Source organism: Cyanistes caeruleus, chromosome 1 (assembly GCF_971803275.1).
Source record: "Cyanistes caeruleus chromosome 1, bCyaCae1.hap1.1, whole genome shotgun sequence".
In the NCBI taxonomy this organism is placed as follows: Eukaryota; Metazoa; Chordata; class Aves; order Passeriformes; family Paridae; genus Cyanistes; species Cyanistes caeruleus.
In genome coordinates this window covers 114,592,063-114,611,610 of record NC_141701.1, presented here as the reverse complement: position 1 = coordinate 114,611,610, position 19,548 = coordinate 114,592,063, and the positions used below count along the sequence as shown (strand labels likewise).

Sequence of the window (19,548 nt, the reverse complement as noted above, 5' to 3'; positions counted from 1 at the left end):
GTTTAATCACAGAAGCAAATCTTGTTTCTTGTTTTGAAAATGATCATCAGCAGCATTGATTTATAACAAACTTTTAGACTTAACTCTTCCATAAAAAATACAGTATTTTGTCTTTTCATGGGATGCAGATGCAGCAAGATGCTTTCAAAAGTGTTCTCTGCTGACAGTAGGAATTAGGAATGCCATAATTACTGACTGGACTAAGTGTGATGAAGCAATTCCCCAGTCCAAGTGCTCTGTAGTGATCTGGCCTTTGCGCTTGCTGCTGGCTTTGCTGGGGGGGTTTTGCTGGATTCCCAAGAGATTCCTGTGCCCTGCATTGCATATGAATTAGTTCTGTTGAACTTAATGGAATTTTTGTCATTGACTTAGCTAACCCAGACTTATACAGAAAGTATCAAAAAAGTACAAAAGTACTTGCTTTTAGAAAGAGACTTGACAAATGTATGCTTACAGGATAGATCTTTAATAATGAGTGGTTTGCCACAAACTTTGAAGTAGGGAAAGAAACTTACTCTTTACTGACCTTGTGCTCACTAGAGCCATTGTCACCTATGGTGGTAAGTTTTCCCATTTCGAAAAAAGGATCCTGTGAATGAGAAAAAGGTTTAATTCAAATACATGTAAAGTAATGGCTCATCTATCAGCTTCTGTGGAATGCTGTCCACTCTATCTAAAAGAGTGTATTGGAGAATTAATTAGATTTTGGAGAGGAGAGATGGAATTTATTAAAAAAGGAACTGGAAGACTTCTCATGTGAAGACAGAGGGATTGTTTCCTTAAAAAAACCAAAAACAACAAACACCAAAAAACCAAACCAACAAACTTAGCATTTACAGGATCACAGAAAATGCCAAGTTGGAAGGAACCCACAAGGATCATCAAGTCTAGCTCCTGGCCCTGTGAAATACCATCCTCAAGGATCACCCACCATGTGCCTAACAGTATTGTCCAAATGCTTCTTGAACTCAGGCTTGGTGCTGCAACCCCTTCACTGGGGAGCCTGAGTCTCTTCCTTATTTTTTTAACCTCAAGAGAGAAAATAGAGAGGAAGGTTTTTTTTCTTCCTCTAAGACAAGAACAAAGGCATATGGAATGAGATTAAAAATAGTGAAATTTAATTTGTTCACTTTTTACAGAATAAAATGGGGTTCCATGCTGTATTACATGACTGAAAGCAGGAATTAAGCTAGCCTCAAAAAGTCTTAGGCTTCTATGGAGGGCAAAATCAGACAGAATTACAGCTTATTCATAATACTGACTTCAGAAGGAAAACATGGATGCCTGGTGTTGAGGCTCAAGCAGATACCACTGAGGGTGTTGCTATGGTAGAGGAAAACTGAAGACTTGGCAGAAAACTTCTGATGCCCATGTCTGACCCATTTGACACTGGAAGACAGTGAGATACAAGGTGTTAAACTAGATGGACTTCAGATCAGCCTGGTGGATCTATATTTCTTTTGATAAGTTAGTAGATAAAATTTGCACTTGACCTGTGATCAAAATCTTTGCAGTGATACTATCTCTAGTATACTAATGTGTGAACTTTAATATTGTTCTATAGGAGGAAAAATGTGCTTAGAAAAATAATCTTCGTAAGTCATGTTGCAAAAAGTTTTGTGCTGTATGAAACACATATACATATATATGTGTGTATATAGAACAACACCACTATTAAAAGAGTGATTTCTAAAAGTATTTTCTGTTATATTTTTGTCAAATTAATATGTCTGTCAGAGAATTGAGTCTTAAAGCACAAAACAAGGACTCTGGTGTTTTACTCCAGTACTTAAGGTTGACTTTACCTGATGAGATTTCAAGTTTGTAGTATCATTAACTCGTGTCTTGAAAGTTGCATGAGTTTTGTGTATATTTATATAGAGTGAATTTAAAAATCATATTAGTTTGGTTAGTTTTGTAATCTGTTAATGATACTGTCATTGGGATGATTTTTTTCTGAGTGATGTGTTCTATTCTTCTGATGCATACAAGCCTAGCAGAAGAGAGCTATTTTACCTTAATTGGAAAAAAAGTTGGCTCATCATAACCTGTTGGCTCATCATAAACCTACATTTGATTAAAAACCCAACCCAACAATGTTTATTTTTTTTTTAAAAAAAAAGGATAAATCATTTTTAATGATGGGAATGTGAGCTGCCTTTGGAAATTGTCTATTCTCACTAATTTGTTAAGAAGGCGGTTTCTGTGTACTCTAAGAGTTTATTTACTGGCCTTTCTGAACTGAGGTCTTGACATAGAAAATTAAATGAAGAAATACCGGCTCATTATTTTATCTTGAAAGTTCAGGTGAGTTTGTCAAGACTGGATGAGAAATTTTCTAACATAGTGTAAATTGTATATTTCCATTGTAAACTTACTGCTGTTTGAACATCTTTATTTCACTACAAAAAATACTTGAAATGCCTTTTAGTAAGAAAAATCGAAGTGAGTGAATCTGGAGTGGTAGAAAACAAATCAGTTTCCCTTGTGCTTAGAGAGATTTTTGCCTGCCTTCAAACCGGAAAACCCTGTGATTTATAGCTAAAGAGAGATTTATTTCTCTTATGTTGTTATGTATGTAACACTTTCAGGTGTTTTGCCATACCACTGTGTGCTATTATGCATACTTGTGCCTAATTAGAAGCAACGTGTTCAGTTTATGTTCAAAAACTTAATAGTGTAATATTAGGTGCAAACTGCTCATCTATCTCTGTGTCAGTTTTGCAGTTTCCTCGGCATTTATGGTTACAGCATAACAAAAGCAAGCCTCAACTCCCAAAACATAGCCTAATCTTGTCACTCTTGCTTCAGAGTATAACTTGTAACAATTCTGAGGTTAAAAGGTTAGAAAATGTATGCTGTTCTCTGTCTCTAAGATACTTACATGTTTCTGGGGTGTGTTCTCCTCCTTCTGCCTCTACAATAGAAAACCTCTTGCTAGAACTACTACCATTTAAAAATGCTACCACCATCCAATGAAGGGATGTGTACTTCAGACCTTTTTTTTTTTTGTTTAAAATTTCTTGGATTGCTTCAGAAGTTTGTGAGGAAAATGTCTTTATTTTTTAATGACTAGAAAAGCCTTCATGGCAACATACATGTAGTATTATTTAATGTGAGTGGCTTCAGGTAATTAAAGTGTGAATTTACCTTTTTTTTTTTTTTTTGTCCATGGCACTGAAAAGTTTAAATTTAGTTTAAACTAAGAATGTCAGTGATCAGCTGAAGAACCAAGTTTCTAAGCCATGTGGGACCAGGATGCCTGAATTTCTTGTGTTCCCTGGAAATTCCCTGTTCCCTGCCTGTCATGATCCTCTGTGAGCAGAACTTAACTGCCACACATGGGAGTTGTCTTTCAGCCTATTAAATTGTTGCTAAGTCATCTCTCTCTGGTGGAAATCAGGGAGCAGAAAGACACCAAGTGTTGGCTTGTGTGAATGTAACATGTTTTCCATGAAAGATGTAAGTTATATAATGCCCTAAGTTGAAACTATTATTGCCTGCCATGTCATTGCTTCATTGTCTTTAATGTTTTCTTACATTTGGGATATTTGGACATTTACAAATAAAAGGGTCATGAAATACAGGTATTGGGAAGGTCAAAAAGTTCCTAATACTTTGAAAACAAAAAAATTAAACAAAAGTTTAGAAAGTCACTGCAAATGCCTGTTTAGGTTGTCCTTATGTATGTGAATCAATTGTAGAAAAATCAAAGTTCTATTTTTCTTATTAAATCTCTTCATAGATTTTTGGGGTGTTTTTTTAAGGTTTTTTCCTCTTACCAACCAGCTTTGAAATATTTTATCTACTACAGTAAATGTTGGCTGGCTATTGTGACTGGCTCATGTTATTAATGGGAACAACTTGCAGTGATTTATAAACAATTTTTAGTGGCTGCTATGTAGTTGGCTGGCAGCTGTGCTGTATTGCAGTATAGGTAATCTTGTTTTATTTAAAGCAAGCTCTCTTAGATTTCTGTTTCTAGTCTCTGCATGCCAGAGTTTCAAGAGTCAAAGGCAGTGCTTTCAAATTACTTTACTTTTCTGCCAGGTAATTTTGATAGTTTAGAACTGTGAAAATCAGGAAAGAATTACTCTGGGTAGTACAGCATAATTGTGAGAATTTTGTTGTTGTTTTGAGAAGAGTAACCAAATTTTGAGCTGTTGTTACTGGTTTGTGTACTTTTGCTATTAGCACCCACAGTGAAATAGGTTCATTCAAATTCAGTGATCCTGATTTATTTAGTGAGTGGCAAGGAGGGGAGGTTTAATGTCAGTAAAGGAGATGGGAAAGATATTGAGATTAGACTTTTTTTTTACTTCCTATCTTTTGTGTATCTTTAAGATATGTCCTTCAAGACATTTGTATTTTGTTCAGCAACATAATGTTATTGGTATCAGCATTGGTATGCTGATGGGAAGCAATATAAAGATGTGAAGCCAAGATAATGGGATGGCCTGTTTCACTGGTTAAGTGATGTTGACTCTACCTGTCCTACATCTAATGGGAAGGGGACTCACTTTATTGATTGGCTGATGGATTGTTCTAATTTGTAGCATGTTTTTAGGGCAGGTTGGTTGGTAGGTATAGATAATGGGACAGGTAAATCAGCTTAGAAGCACATGGTACAGGAGCAGGTTTTTTTCTCTTAGATTACGTTCTCTTGAAAACTTAGAAGTTGCATATAAACTAGTCACCTTAAAATACTACTTCATCTGTTCCAAGTACAGAGTTGAAGCAGAATTTCTGCCATTCAGTGCAACAAAGATGGTAGCATATCTCTAGTCTGGAAATGTACTGATTCCTGTCTTTCAAGTAGGCCCTTTTCCTCCCCATGGAAGTAAGAAAGTTAGCTCAAGGATGCAGTTAGGTGAAGTCTCAAGAATCTTGTCATTATTAGTTTGAGGAAGCTCAAGAGTCTTGTTTGCTTTCAATTTTCAGCATAGTAGAGGCATCTTGCCAAACATTAACAAATCTTCAATTTTCTGGGGCTGTTTTTTCCAAGCTGGTTTGTAGCTGCTATTGCCCTTTCAATTTAACTTATTTAGGGTATGCATTTCTTGATCTACAGAATTATAATAAAATCAATAGGGCAAATGGATGATAAAGTCCAAAATAAACAGCCCACTATATTAGCTTGATGCTGGATAGGTAGGTTTATGAAATGGGATCCTCTATTATTTTTTTTTCCCTTAGTAGGGCAAATGACTTGTGAAGAGACAGAATTGTCCAGATCACATGGGTTCAAATTTATGACTATTACAATTGATGTACTACAGGGCTCCCAAATTTTTTTGATGTACTGGGAAGTTTTATCTGCTTAGTGAGATCATCTTCCACATTCTCACACTGATGAGAACAGGATAGGAGATGGGCATGATAGACGAAACACAGATGTAGTCCCAGCTTGATTCTGGAATGGCAGATTAATGGTCATAGATTTCTATTTTCTTTAATGGATAAAGCACAGTATTTAGGACAGAGCCCTGTTATCATTCAGTGTAGCACCTCTAGGGCTTATGAAAGGGAAGGGGGTATTATTAAATAATTTTAGTTATTTTTAATATATTAATAAATATGTTTAGTTGTCAGAGGGGATAGTTTCCTTTACATGTATGAAGAATCTACTGTATCACAGTAAGTGCCAGGAGGAAGTAGATTTTTCTTTTCAGGAGTATACCACATTTGAAATTAGTAACACAAGAACTTTGATATTTATTAGCAGTATTGATTGTCTTTTATTTATCTTTAATTATAGGTCTGTCAGTTTGATGCTAGGCAACCAGTTTAGGGTATGCTTGCTTTATGCAGCCATTAAAATTACAGAAATAAATAGGCTCACTAGTTATATTTCTACACCAATTTTCAAAAATGTGTTGGAATATGAAGAGGCCCCCCCAAAAATGGTGTAGTTGCAGAAATAGTGCATTTGTGAAACTGCCTGGTTTTCCTTACCAGCTATAAATTACACATCTATGCTATAAATACATAAATAATTTGGAAATGAGGTCTGATGATGTGAGATAATTTCTGTCCCAGTGTTGGTAGTTGATAGTCAACAGACAAAAGGCAGGAAGGAAACTGATTTGAAAATAACATAAGATTATAATTGGCAGACCACAGATTCTACCATCACATCATCTTGTCATTTTAAATGAGATGTTGCTAATTGTTAGGTGAGTCAGATTCTCTATTACTCTTTCCCAATTTGTTTTATTGTTTCTTATACAGGGTATTATTTAATGGGACATGTAAGGTCACATATAAGCTGGGACATTTTCACTTATTTTATTTTTGGTCATGGCCTCAAAGTACACCTGTGAGGAGAAAAGAAAGATATTTGCATACAATGAAAATAATTTCATTGATTACTTAGTCTGGCATTTTCTGTATTTCCATACTGTGCATACTAAAGTATCAGACTTAGAGAAGCAGCCTTTCTGCAGTCATGTTTGATACCAAAAACATTCCTACATGTATGTAGTGGGACAAACTTCCATTTCTTTGCAGTAGAGAAGGCTACAAAGAAGCCACTGGAAAGAAAAACTGAAACCCTTGAGAACTGAGTGGGTTGGATTTATTTTCAATTTTGCAACCAATGCTAAATGGATTAATTTCTCTTGAACTTTTTTATAAGAACTTGCTCCTAAATTTGAGTGATTATTGCTAAACTAAATAGAGCTGCAGCACACTCCTGAGAATATTGTAAATCTCCTCCTGACCTCCCTGAGGTCAAAACTGAGATTTTATTTTAAATCTCTGAAGCCTGGTTTAAAAATCAAACTGCAGTGAAATTGTTTAAGAGGGTTGGCCTTTTCACCAGGTAGCTTAGTAGTAACTTCACAGTAATATTTTGCAGAGACTGAAGTATTTCAGGTAAAAGTCCTACATTTGCAAGTACCCCATGGCATTTCTGTTCCTATTGCAATAGAAAAAGAATGACATCTTGGCTGTGGTAAATCTTGGTTGTTGTGTGATCTTATTGCCAAGTATTTTTTATTCAAATTGGAAAAAGTAGTATTTTTTCTTTCCTTCCCACGAAGAAATTCCCCTGATCAGTTTTCCTTGAAGTCCCATAAATCCCTGCATTACACCTTATCAGCTCTGTTATCAGAGCTATTTAGTTGCTTAGTTCCTTTTTTAACCTAGTAAGAAAGTAATTCATTGCACATTTATCCTCCAGTTTAAGCTTTGTGCAATCGTTCAAACCTTCCTAATTTTACATTAGGCTGATTCTTAAGGGAAAAGCTTTCCCAGATGCTAAAACAGAAATTTTGTGCATGGAAATGCAGAGAAGAATGATATTATTTCTAACTCTGTTAGAAATGTGGTGGGATTTGTAAGGCACTTATGCTTGTGCAATAATATTGTGACTGCATTTTAAATTGAAGACAGAAAACACAATACTTTCAATGACTTACAAGAAAAATAATAGTATTTACAGCTTTGTTTTTGAGAACCAAATCCCTGAACATGAACTAGAAGGAGAATTAAGTTCTATTTTCAAAATCTTATGTTTAGATTGCTGTACCAATATTATGTTCCATTTTTGCTCACTTACCTCTCTACGTCCTTTGCTCACTTCTTATGTTTTAACTAAAGCTGGCTGCAACTTTTTCTCTTGCTGTCTTTTCCCTCTATCCCTCATTAAGCCTGTAGGAATTTCACCTGATATCAATCCATCGTTTTTATGTTAACACAGAGGAGCAGCTTGGTTGTGTTTAATGACAGTGGGCAATAATTGCCACCGATTCACATAGGCATGTACTGATTCAGCATGTTACCTTTAATTTGCCATGGTTGCCCAGGAGTGGTTTTCTTGTGTTGTGATTTTTTTTTTTTCCTTTGTTTTCCTTTAATTTCTATTCCTTGACTTAAAAATGGGAGGCATCTCACTTTTAAACTACTTTGCCAAAAAAAATTGCAATTAAGTGGAATGCCCCGGGTATTCTTTTAACTACTTCTGTTTTGTCTATTTGGATTTCTTCCTAATAACTACATGTTTTAATGCTTATTTTATAATTGAAAAACCTTTGTAAATTGTGTTCACGGGTCTTTGGATTGTATTGTAGCAGGTTTAGCATAGTGGGGTCCTGTCTATGAATGGTGCTATAGCAATAATAATAATAATAATAATAATAATAATAATAATAATAGATTTTGGTAGATAAAGCATATGCAGAAGATGACAGTTTGTTTCCAAAATTAGAACTGTGCATTAATATGAAGGTTTTGAAGTGATGTTTGGGCCAAAGGACTAACTGCATTTTGTTTTGTTGGTTGTCACTCTGTCCTTCCACACTCCCATTTTAAGACAGCTTGCTTAAAGGTCTGTAGAGCAAAATGTGTTTGAATGGGGGATTTGGTGTTTGTTTTCAATGGCTAAGATGGATGAGCTGTTCTGCTTCTGTGTAAAGGTGGCACCTGCCTCCCCCAGTGATCCAGTATTTATGGGGTGCTTTTCCAATCTCTCCACCAGATTTGGCTTAACAGTACAAGTGAGCCAAGTTCAGGGTGGACCCACCCGGCGGGCTACGAGAAAAGAAAGTGCATTTACCCTGAGGTCAGGGGTGGAGTGGGCTTGTTGGGAAAATCAAGGTGCAACAGAACTTCATGTGAGAATGATACACTGCCTGCCTGGCATCCAAAACATCTAATGTGTTTTGGGCTTACATCCTTACATCTTTGGAGAGGAAAAAAAAAAAAAATAAATAAAAAAAAAAGGAGAAGGTGGGGAAAGAAAAGGGAGAAAAAGGACCTTCTAACATTCAGCTATTTCCTAAACCTGCTTAGTAAGTCTATAACTAAGATGCTCTTCCATGTTGAGCCATTAACTGTTTCTTACCAGAAAATAAAGCAACAGGCAAAAAAAATTGATGTTGCTGTCAGTTTGTAGTGGTGCAGTTTTACTTTGGAGATCATTAGATTCTCTGCCACCCTGAAAATTCCCATGTGCCGTTACTATGTTGTTTGCTTTCTGATTTGAGCTATGTCCCTTGGAAAAGGTCATGTCTGCAGTGTTTTTAGAATTTATGTTTATTTTCCCCAAGTGTGCAACTTCAAAAAAGCTTAGCTACTAGCATCAGACTCTTCATGTTCAGAGCAAAATAGCCTCAAAAATAGCACCTAGGGATATGGAGTAGTTGGTGTATGAGTTCATGAGTTTGTTACTTGTGATTTTAACTGAAATATATTGTAGGATTTCATTATGTGTTATTTCTTTCATTGTACCGTGGAATCACCCTTCTCATCACCTTGACAGATAGCAGACTCCAGCACTTCTAAACTACTCTGCTAAATTAGTTAGCTTTCAAAAGGAATATGTGCTACTTCGGTATATCAGGGTATTAACCTAGTGTCTGTAGCATCAACTATTTTGATTTATCACTGCAGTGATCTGCTATTGTATGTCTTCTGTATCTCAAAGAAGAGAAATTAAACTATTTGCCAGTCTGAATTTTCACTAAAGGGAGCGCTTACATTATTGTTTGGTCAGCTCCTAGAAGGGACCAGGTAGTTTCCAAATGAACTAGCGCATTTACATAAATGATGGACTCTTTCTGAGTCATTCTCCTGGAAAGTACCGTCACTATGTTCCCAGGGATTTTTGTACATTAGCTATATGTGGTGAACACCAGAAAATCTTGCCTTCCCTCTGTGGCATAGGTATATTTTGAGTGATTTTCCCAGGGTGCCAGGACAGAGGAGGAAGTTGAGTTAGTGTGTGTGTGTGCAAAATATCAGGGTGGTATCATGTACTGCAGACCTGTGATGGAGGTTGTATCTGGCTGGCTTAATATAAAAAAGCCACAGGCTGAGTGTTCTTGCAGACTGTCTGTCATTTCAGCTTTTTCCAAACGTGAAAGTGTGTGTGTGTGTGTCTTCTTCATGAACACTGACTCTCTGAGACAGAGTTCTGTGTTTACAGTTGATCAGTACTGCAAGGCATCTGCTGCGAATTTACCTGGGCATTGTTCTGCTCCCCAGCCTCTGCTCCAGGCATTTCTAATTTACCTGTTGGATTTTTAAGTTGGGAAAGAAAGTGGCGCCTGCCAGCAAGAAGAGGCAGAGCAAGATCAGGTTTTTCCAAAGCAGCACAAGACTGGTTAGGACTTGGCCCATGCAGGACTTTGAGCTCAGTCTCACTTGTGCTGAGACTTTCTCTGTGTCTTGTGTCTACCAGGGGGTAATGCCTTGCATTTTCCTGCTTCTAGGCTTGGAAAAATAGATATTCCTTGAACAATACCTTGGCTCTGGGAGGTTTCCCAAGAAGTATTTCTGTCATAACATCTGTCTAGGGGATAAGCCAGCATCATTGGTGTCTTAGTTTGAAAACCAAGTGTCTGCTAAAGAAAGCAGGAGCTTCTTTTGAAATGAAAAATATAAGTCCACTCCCTCCAAATTATTCAATTTTGAAATTAAAGGGCTCTCAAGCAAAGACATGGGAATAAGGGTAACAGTTCTTTACTAGGAAAATTAAAATAAAATGCAGTACTACAAAAAAACCGCCAACGGAGTCAGGATACAACTTGACACCCTCTTGGTCAGGGTGTTGGTGGCAGTCTGATTAAATGGTGGCTGCAGCTCTCCTGGAGTGACAGATGTGGTTCTGTTGAAGCAGTGATCCTGTAGAAGGGTATGGTTTTCCTCTAAAGGTCCAGTGGTGGTGTAGATGGGTCCAGTCTTCTTCTGGGAATCCAGTGCAGAAAGGCTGCCTGCAGTATTCCAAGGCTCAGATTATATCCAGGTAGGAATGCTTGGCTCCTCCTCCTGGGTGGAGCATCTCCCAATGGGATGATGTAATTTCATCAGTCATGCAATGAGACTCACTGGCCCATTAACAGCAGATAACCCTCTGGAGGGAGGATGGGTGGTGGAAGAGATAAAGAACACTGCCTCACCTGGTTTTAACAGATGGTAATAGAATACATACTTTTGGTTACATCTTGCATTGCAACCTAAGACAATTGGGAACAATTAGGATCAGTTGTTAGAGGGGGTGCAATGCATCTTCACTGAATATTCACTTGTTTTTCCAAGAGAGATCTCAATTGCACTGCAGTGTAACACATGCTGCTTGATAGGATAATAATGGGTTGGGATCTTTCCAGTTTTCTTTTCGGTGTCATTTTTCACTCTGAATTTCTGGTCTTTTATTAATTTCTTTCTTTGGAAGTGAAGAGGTTGTAGGCTGATGAGTCAGTACAGAAAGTTGTTGCTCACATACTCTTGTCTTGCAGTGGAAAAAGTTTATATTTAATTGGCTAAAATTGTCTTCCTAGTGGTCATATGTTGGGCAGCTTACAAGTGTTGTATTAGTAGATCTAGACACTTTAATTTGAGGAGTGGTGACACGTATCAGGCAAGGTGACAGCTGTGCCAGTGAGCCCTGTGTCCATGCATCAGTGAATTTCTTTTTGAAGTAGATAATTGCAAGGATTTTAAACAAAGAATGTAATCTTTAGCCTTTGACAGTCTCCATATCTCCACCAAAAGTTAATGCCACGGTTCTTACACTGTGATCGAGTATTGTAACTTTTCTATTATGTACTAGGTCTTCATGAGCTGTTTGATATTACTAATCCTAAATTAAATCTAAGCAGTATCATACTTGAAGCTGACTTGCATCTTCCTCTTTCAGTCTCTCTTTTATAAGGAATCAGTGGTAATGTGTAAAAGTTGGGCATGCACAGCTATTTTACTCTGTTAATTGAATTATGAAAAGCTTAAAAGTAAACCTTAGCACATCATCGTTAAAGCCTACTGATGTCTTACAAAGATGTTGCACTCGTAATATGGCAGTATATTACTTGTGTGCAGTGATAGCTCTAATTGGAAACCTAATAGGATACAAGAGATTTCTGTGACTATTACTAAAGATAATATATTTTTTAAGTCTGTGGGATTTTTTTATTAACAGTCCTTTGGGCCGAAGTGGAAATAAAATGTGAAATGTTGGAATATTTCTCATAGGTTCAGAGGGCTGTATTCAGGGCTAATCACACATCACATTTCTTGAGTGCTGAAGTGCTCTCTGTTGGCAGTTTTGGTGCTATAAATTCCAACAGTAAATCGGTGCAAATGAAGTTCAAGTACCTGTTCCCATTCAGTAGCTCCACCTTTAGGAGGGGAGGGAAGGGAGGATGATTGCCAGTGCATCTTGCAGTAATGACAGTGTGTCAGTAGGTTGCTAATAGGTACATAAAGAGGTGATTCCTTGAAGCAGTGGCTAAGGGTGCCCCAGAGAGTCCTTTTCAGTAAGTTTGTACAGTTAAGTTGGTGTCTTTCCAGAGGCAGAGCTTCCTGTCGAAATACAACACTTTTCCAGTCTAATGCACAAGTGGTGGCTGGAGAGTACTGCATGCCCAAATATATGGACCCGCATAGGACAGGGACAAGTCATTAAGGTGGAGTGGGATGCCAGGAGTGTTCAGGATGGAATGGCTTTTACTTTAATTTAATAGTCATCTTGAGCTGTGCAGGGTTTTGTGTTCTGGAGAGAAAAATCCTTCCCTTGTGGCTGGTGCATCATTTGCAGAGCATCTGTCTTCCTTTACTGCTTTCTTACACACTTTCCTTTCCCTAGAAGTATGCTTTTAGTCATAACTTCATGATTGTTGAATTATCTAGCACCAACATATTGTGAAATTTTATTACTAGATTAATCTAGGGTGGGGGGAAAAAAGTTTAGTTTGATAACAGAATTAATTCCCTTTGTCTCTCCTGATTCCCCTGCTGTGAAGAAACATGTTCACCAGTACTGGGAAGAGCAGGGGGGAAAAAAGTGTCTCTGATCACTCTTGTTATTATGACAATTTATGTTCTTCCAATTGTATTTCTGTTTGTAACATCGTTATTAACACTCAGTGATTGCTCTCATTCCCTGCATGTTAATCAAATACATATTGTCATGTGTATGTTTATTGTATTGCCTTCCATCTCAAGTAATACTGCTATGTGATTATTATAATATGAAAGAGTCTGGTTTTTACCTTCTGTCCTAGAGCAGCCTTGTTAAAAGGAGGAAAGAAGAGCAAGGCTAGTTTTCATTGTATTAGGAATGTTAAGATCCATCCCCTTCAGAACAAGGGGAGAAGAGATTTCTGAAGCCATGGTACATCCATGACGGAAAAAGCTGTGTCAGCACCTCCCATTATGCAAAAGATTTTTCCAGCTCTGGCACCTTACAAACAAAATTCTACCATAGCAGTACAGAAGGGAAGAGGCAGCATTAATGGAGTCCTACACCATTAATGGCTTTATAGGTTGAGCTGTACTTAGAAATACTCAGTGAGACATGGCAGACTACCGAGTACAAGTGTCTGAGGGTATCAGTAAAACTAGTTTTACCAAGCAGACATTTGATCTCTGCAACACCTTTAGTTTGTACTGCTCGTAGTGAGCTGCTGGCAGGTTAGGCAGAATCTCAAATAAGCAAGAGCTAATTTGAGAAAGTGCTGTTTTAATTTGACACAGTGATTTTAATTCCTCCTAAAAAAAGCAGTTCCACAATACAAGCAATATCAACAGAGTAAGATCATGTGGCCTCATCTTAGAAACCAGTGCAGCAAAATTATAAAATTGCAGAAAATTTTGACATTTCAGAGTGTCATCATTAATTTGGCTTCCTTCAGTTGTACTGTGAGCCTTTGTTTAACAATAATGCAGAATATATTTTAATTTTAAAGAACACACAAAATTTATAAAATTAACCTAGATCCTTAATTTATTTAGTATGGTCTTTAATATGGTACAGTTTATTTAAGACTGAGATGGAAGAGCCATTTCTGAAATACAGTAGGAAATTGTTCTTTGAAACTTAGCTCTTAGTTCTGGGCAATGCTGCTCTTGTAACTGTCAAGAGAGAGAAGATGGAAACTATACCCCACCCCTAGTTTCTCAGCTTTGCTGAACAGTCTGGAACACTGATAAGTTCAGGTAAGATCTCTTGGTGTTTGAAAGCATTCAGTCTTCTTTTAATCCCTGTCTCTACTTCAGGTGGTATATGAAAAGTAACTGAAATACTTCTTCCGTATCATACTTGAGGAATGTTAGAATTTGTATTTACTTGAGCTGTGGTAGTATTTCTAAATTATTTTGGTTTTTATCTCTTAGTGCTGGCCCCAAAGGTGATAACATCTATGAATGGAGATCAACCATTCTAGGACCTCCAGGTTCAGTCTATGAGGGAGGTGTTTTCTTCCTTGACATCACATTTACACCAGAATATCCCTTCAAGCCTCCAAAGGTAAGAGACCTGTAGCTAACATCTTAAGTCATGAGTGCTAAACATGAATAGCATGCAGTGTTAATGGAATGCAGCCCATTTGAACTCCACTCTTCTTAAGAACAAACTTAAGCTCATTTTAGACATTATAGGAGTTTCTATTAGCTTATGTTAACAGCTTTTCTAGTCCACTCAGTAATTATTTTAGAGCTTGTTTTCTTTCTTCCTGCTTCTGTTTGTAAGAAGTCCTAAGCATTTAGTGCAAGCATTGGGACAGGACTGAGAAACTGAGAAGTAAATAAACTTGAGAAGGGGAGAGATGGTACAAATACTAATTTCTCAAACAACTGGGTTCTATAAGCATAAGTTACATGTGTTTTGGCCACCAAAGTAGTATTTAATTTTTCAGCTTTGTTGGACACTTGTGTTGTTCACCTATTTGTACAGTAACAAACGTTCTGTAGGTGTGTTATATTTGTGAAGCTCTTACGTTCCAATTGTTCCAGTGTTCTAAGGCAAATACCAGTGCAAGTGAATGTTATCCTGTGGTTCCAATATATAGCCACAGGAAAAGTGTTGGGTTACAAGAGGTGTTTGTGTATTCACTTGGTGTTTGTCTTGTATCTGAAAGCATTTATGTACTTGTTTAACTTTCTACTTAAAAGGGGTTTGATGAGATAAATGCCAATGGCTGTACCATCTTTCAGACTTCCGTCTAGTCTGCAAGAGAAGGACTTCTTCAGGCCATCAGTCCATGACAAGTCCATAACACAAGACAAATTAATACAAGCTTGCCAAATTAAGGAAACTGTTTGCCTGTTCTTGCTCACATAACTTCATGGTTTCTGATAGTACCAACAGGTCCTTAAAGTCTACCTCTGAGATAGGGCTCCAATTCACAAACAGCATGGTCTACCTTGGGACATCTCTAGTGCTTTTCTGCTGACATATTTCCATTTCTATTTGGAGATTCTCTGGCAACACAGATGGTTCTCATGTCAGAATTGAATTCAGTTTAGTTTTTTTTGTTTGGTTGGTTTTGGTGGGTTTTTTTGTTTAATTTGATGAACTTTTTTTGTCCAATCAGCTGTTTGCGATTTATTATGTTGTGAGCCCAGTAAGCATTTAAAGAGCAATCTTTGCTTTGCCATGTGTGCTTTGTTACACCTTGTCACTTTCTATGCTACAAGTCAGAAGCATTTATCAGCCAAGGCTTGTTCAGACTCATCATATACACCTGGAATGGTTTGGATTGGAAGGGGCCTTAAAGATCATCTAGTTCCAACTTCCTTACTGTGGGAAAGTATCCCTTCCACTAGACCATGTTGCTCAAAGCTCTATCCAACGTGGCCTTGAACATTTCCAGGGAGGGAGCATCCACAACTTTTCTGAGCAACCTGTTCCAGTGCCTTACCACAATACGGGATTTCTTTCTAATATCTCATCTAAATTAACCTTTTTTCATTTTAAGGCCATGACTCCTTGTATATGCCCTAGTAAAAAGTCCCTGTCCAGTTCTTGTGTGGGCTACTTTAGGTACCCTTTTAGGTACCCGTTTAGGTATTAGGAGGCTGCTCTAAGGTCTCTCTAGAACCCGCTCCTTCTCTAGGCTGAACAAGCCCAACTGTCTCAGCCTCTTCATAGGAGAGGTTCTCCAGCCTTTTAATTGTCTTGATGGTCCTCTTTTGGACTCGTTCCAACTGATCCATATCCTTCTCATGTTGGGGGCCCTGGAGTTAGATGCAGCACTCCAGGTGGGGTCTCACAAGTTCTTATGATTGCCAGATACAGGTGCAAGGACCTTGCACATGGCCTTGTTGAACTTCATAAGTTCACAGGCCCACTTCTCTCTGCTCTCCTAGCTACCTGGCCTTGCTTCCACTTTCTGTAGAGTTCCTTTGTGTGTTTTTGCCCAGGAGCTCCTTGTTCATCCATGCAGGGCCCTTCCCCTTCTCTGGTTTCCCAAAGCAAGTCCCATGGTCTAAGTAGCCAAACCCCTGGCTGTGGCACCAGTCCCATAACCACCAGTTGGTTTGCTAGATTTGAGTAGCCCTTTTGAACCCTTTCTCTTTGACCAGGAAGATTGATGAAAAAACTGCCCATGCTCCAAAGTACTTTCCTGTTACTCCCAGGACTGCCTTATTTGGCTTTAGTGTCTTTTCTGAGATGACGTATGTCGCCAGTCTGAGAGCAGCAAAGTGGTGCTGTGAGGACACCTCAGTCTTTGGGAAGAAGTCTCTTCCTGCAGGTCCTTGCCATGGCAAGCTTTCCATTCTTCTGCATTATTGGCCCCCCTCCCTTTTCTGGGAGTTTCTGGCTCTTTGGCTGTAGATTGTGGGTCCAGTGTTCTAGTGTTTGGAACAACTGTCTAATTCCTCCTCAGCAGCCCTGATGTCACACAGGCTTCTCACTGCCTCCTACAGCTCAGCCAGCTGCTGCAGGAGGTCCCCCACCTGGGCAACACCTTTTGCAGGCAGGCCTGCTGGCTGCCCAGCCCAGGGAAAGGGCTCGGCACAGTCTGCAGTCTGAGGTCCGCTCAGCAGCCTCTCCCTTCAGCAGTTCCATCTGGGTAGAAGTATCTGCCACTGGTGGGGTAGATAATGCAAATGCCCCAGCCAGAGTTGCAGCCCTTGCTCTCAGATGTGTTCCCACCATGCTGCTTTGAGGATCAAGTAGGAGGCCTTGCAAGACCATACTGTAACTACCAGAGCTGCTGAGACAGCAGCATGCCCCAGTGCAGACCCTAATAAACAGTTGTGTCATTCCAGCTCAGCCCTGCTTTCTGCTTGTTGCTTCTGAGATCCCTTTATCTTTGGATCTAAACCCTCACCAGGTTTAGATGAAAGAAGCGGGGAATTAAAACACCAAACAGATAGGCACTGCTTACTGAGGCCTTAATAGAGAGTTTAGTAGCAGTTTCATTTAAATGGAGTCTTTTATTTAGAAAAGTCCAAGTTGGTTTACAAACCTCATGTATGCATGGAAGTAAAATGCATGTAGCTTCAGTCTCGTTGAGATGGTATGTAAGAGAAAGCATGGTGGTGCTATAATTGAACTCACTTTTTCTACTAGGGCACTTCAGGTTGAAATTAAGAACCTTCCTTTGAGAACCAAAGCTGCTCCTGTATTAAAATTGACACTAGTATTAATCAATGCTTATGTGGAAAATATGATTATCATATCGCTCCTGCTTTATTCCTGCTATTTCGTTGATTTCAGACCGTCCAACTACTTGCAGTAATGAGTAAATACTGTCGGTGGATCATGTTTAGGTGGTAGGCTAATGTAATTAAAGTTGCCTTCTTATAAGTGTCTTTTAGGGCAAGAAATAAAGAAACAGCTAGTTGAAACAAAACCCAGTGTTTTTGTTTATACCATCAAAGTATATCTCTTTAATGATAAACACTCACAGAACAGTAATTTTAAAATAGAGTGTCATTTTAAAAGCCTTCATGTCTGAAAAGATGAAGTTCTGTAAGGAAAAAGGACTAGTAACCCTTGAATCTTCCTTGGCCCTGTAAGACCAGTAGAAGAAAACCTCTTTGAGTTTTTTACCTCTTTGGTAACTCCAGTGAGGACAGTTCCTGCTGTGGCGGGCTGCCCAATGGTGGAGTGCTTGTAGTTGAACACATTTCATAACCTGAAAATGAAATGTCATTAGAGGATTTGCTTGAATAAAATTAGGTGAAAATGGTCATCCTGGCAAGCTTCCAAGCCCTTAGGAATATGTGTGAGAAAAGATGTTGAGGCATAAACACTGATAAATGCTGTGTGATTGATGAGCATCTTGGAGATATGTGATGAAGGATACACAGGTGTAGACCTTGAGGTCTAGCTCCAGATGAGGGTTTGATTCAGTGTGTTGGAGCAAATGTTTTTGGAGAGGATGTTGCTGTAGGAGAGCCAAAAGACTATACTAGAAGTGATATTTAGATTCCTGTGAGGATATTAAGAGGGTCTGCACTACTGTGCTTGAGGTTGGAGAAATGAAAGATTTTAAATTTGACTTGGAAATGTGTTGCACAATACAAGGAACTTCAGTGGGAGAAATCTGATACAGGGATGAATGCTCTCTTTCATGTCCTAAATATGTATAATGGAGTTCTTTTGCATTTAATTGAGCATTCTATACAACACCTTGAAGATGTTGGCGTTAATATGTTCTCTGCTTTTTATGTTTTCTCATTTTGTGTAGTATTCTGGTTTTGCCTGTGTTTCAGATAGCAAATGAGTCAGGCACGTGCTGGGTGTGCCTGGATTTAGAAGAATCCGACAAACAAGTATAATTAGAATTTAAGAGTTCAGTATTTGTACTATTACAATGGACATTTTCCCAAGAGTTACATTATAGTTGGTTTAGATTTCATTTACTGAGGTGAAAACAGTAGCTTGTGTTGACCTGGTGTGTGTGCTTTGATCATTTGTATTAATAACCTCTGACCACTTCCTTCCACCCACTCCTATTCTGCTGCTTGTGTAAATTAACCTCTGCTATCACTTCAGGGTAAGGTTGAGATTAGCTTCTTTTATGTCTTTTCAAAAGCTGTGCTTAACTCCATGTAGTTACTGCATTAATGTAATCTCAGGTGGGACATTTCCAAAGGATTGTTCAATTACACTGTATTTTCCTGCTATTCCACATGCTGTTCTCTTCACTACCTTCTAAGTAACTCAGTTTCTTTTGATTTTGGTCTGAATGTACTAGGTTTTGGTGAGATTTTTTTTTTCCTCTTTAGGGTGTAATGAGCATTTACTTTAAATATTTTTGTATGTTTTCAAGTGGACCTCCAATTTCTCCCTCTTGCAGTTCCATTTGGTTTCCCTGCATAGCTGGCTTTTGTGCCATCAGCAAAAATTGTAAATGGCAAACAGCTGGACTACATGTGTCTAACACCATCCTAGTTCTGAGTTGCTGCTAAAGTGAAAACAAATTTAGAGTTTTTCCACAGTGCTTGGTAGAATTCCTCTAGCTGCAGGAAACTGCTTTTAGTGCCATGGATATATCCCTTAAGGATTATATGTTAAGGTGTGTTAAGGAACCAGGCTGTTCTGCAAGTATGTGAGAGTCTTCCTTCATTTTCACTTTCCCCTTCTTCATGAAAAATAATTTAAAATTAAACTTACTCTTAAAGGTGAGCAGCATTCATGCTTTGTTATCAGTTATTAGTCAAGTGGACTGAGAGACTGTCTACAGAGTATTTAGCTTTTGTGCTGAGAATCAAGATTAACAACTTTCTGTCTTCACAAATTAGAACTGTTGACCTATGTTAATTTGGGCCTTATTGTATCAGCTTGGAAATACTCCATGCTTACTCTACTTC

The 19,548-nt window shown here is 38.2% G+C and overlaps 1 protein-coding gene across 20 annotated transcripts in view; it reads left to right on the top strand.

The window, feature by feature from the left end:
- Window positions 1-19,548, top strand: part of LOC111923476 (ubiquitin-conjugating enzyme E2 E1) — a 45,957-nt gene that overhangs the window by 22,795 nt on the left and 3,614 nt on the right. For all 20 annotated transcript variants that reach the window (XM_086851586.1, XM_086851513.1, XM_086851505.1 and 17 more), the window contains one exon: window positions 14,116-14,248. In XM_086851586.1, the coding sequence (XP_086707712.1) occupies window positions 14,116-14,248 (133 nt within the window). The remainder of the gene's footprint in view (window positions 1-14,115; window positions 14,249-19,548) is intronic.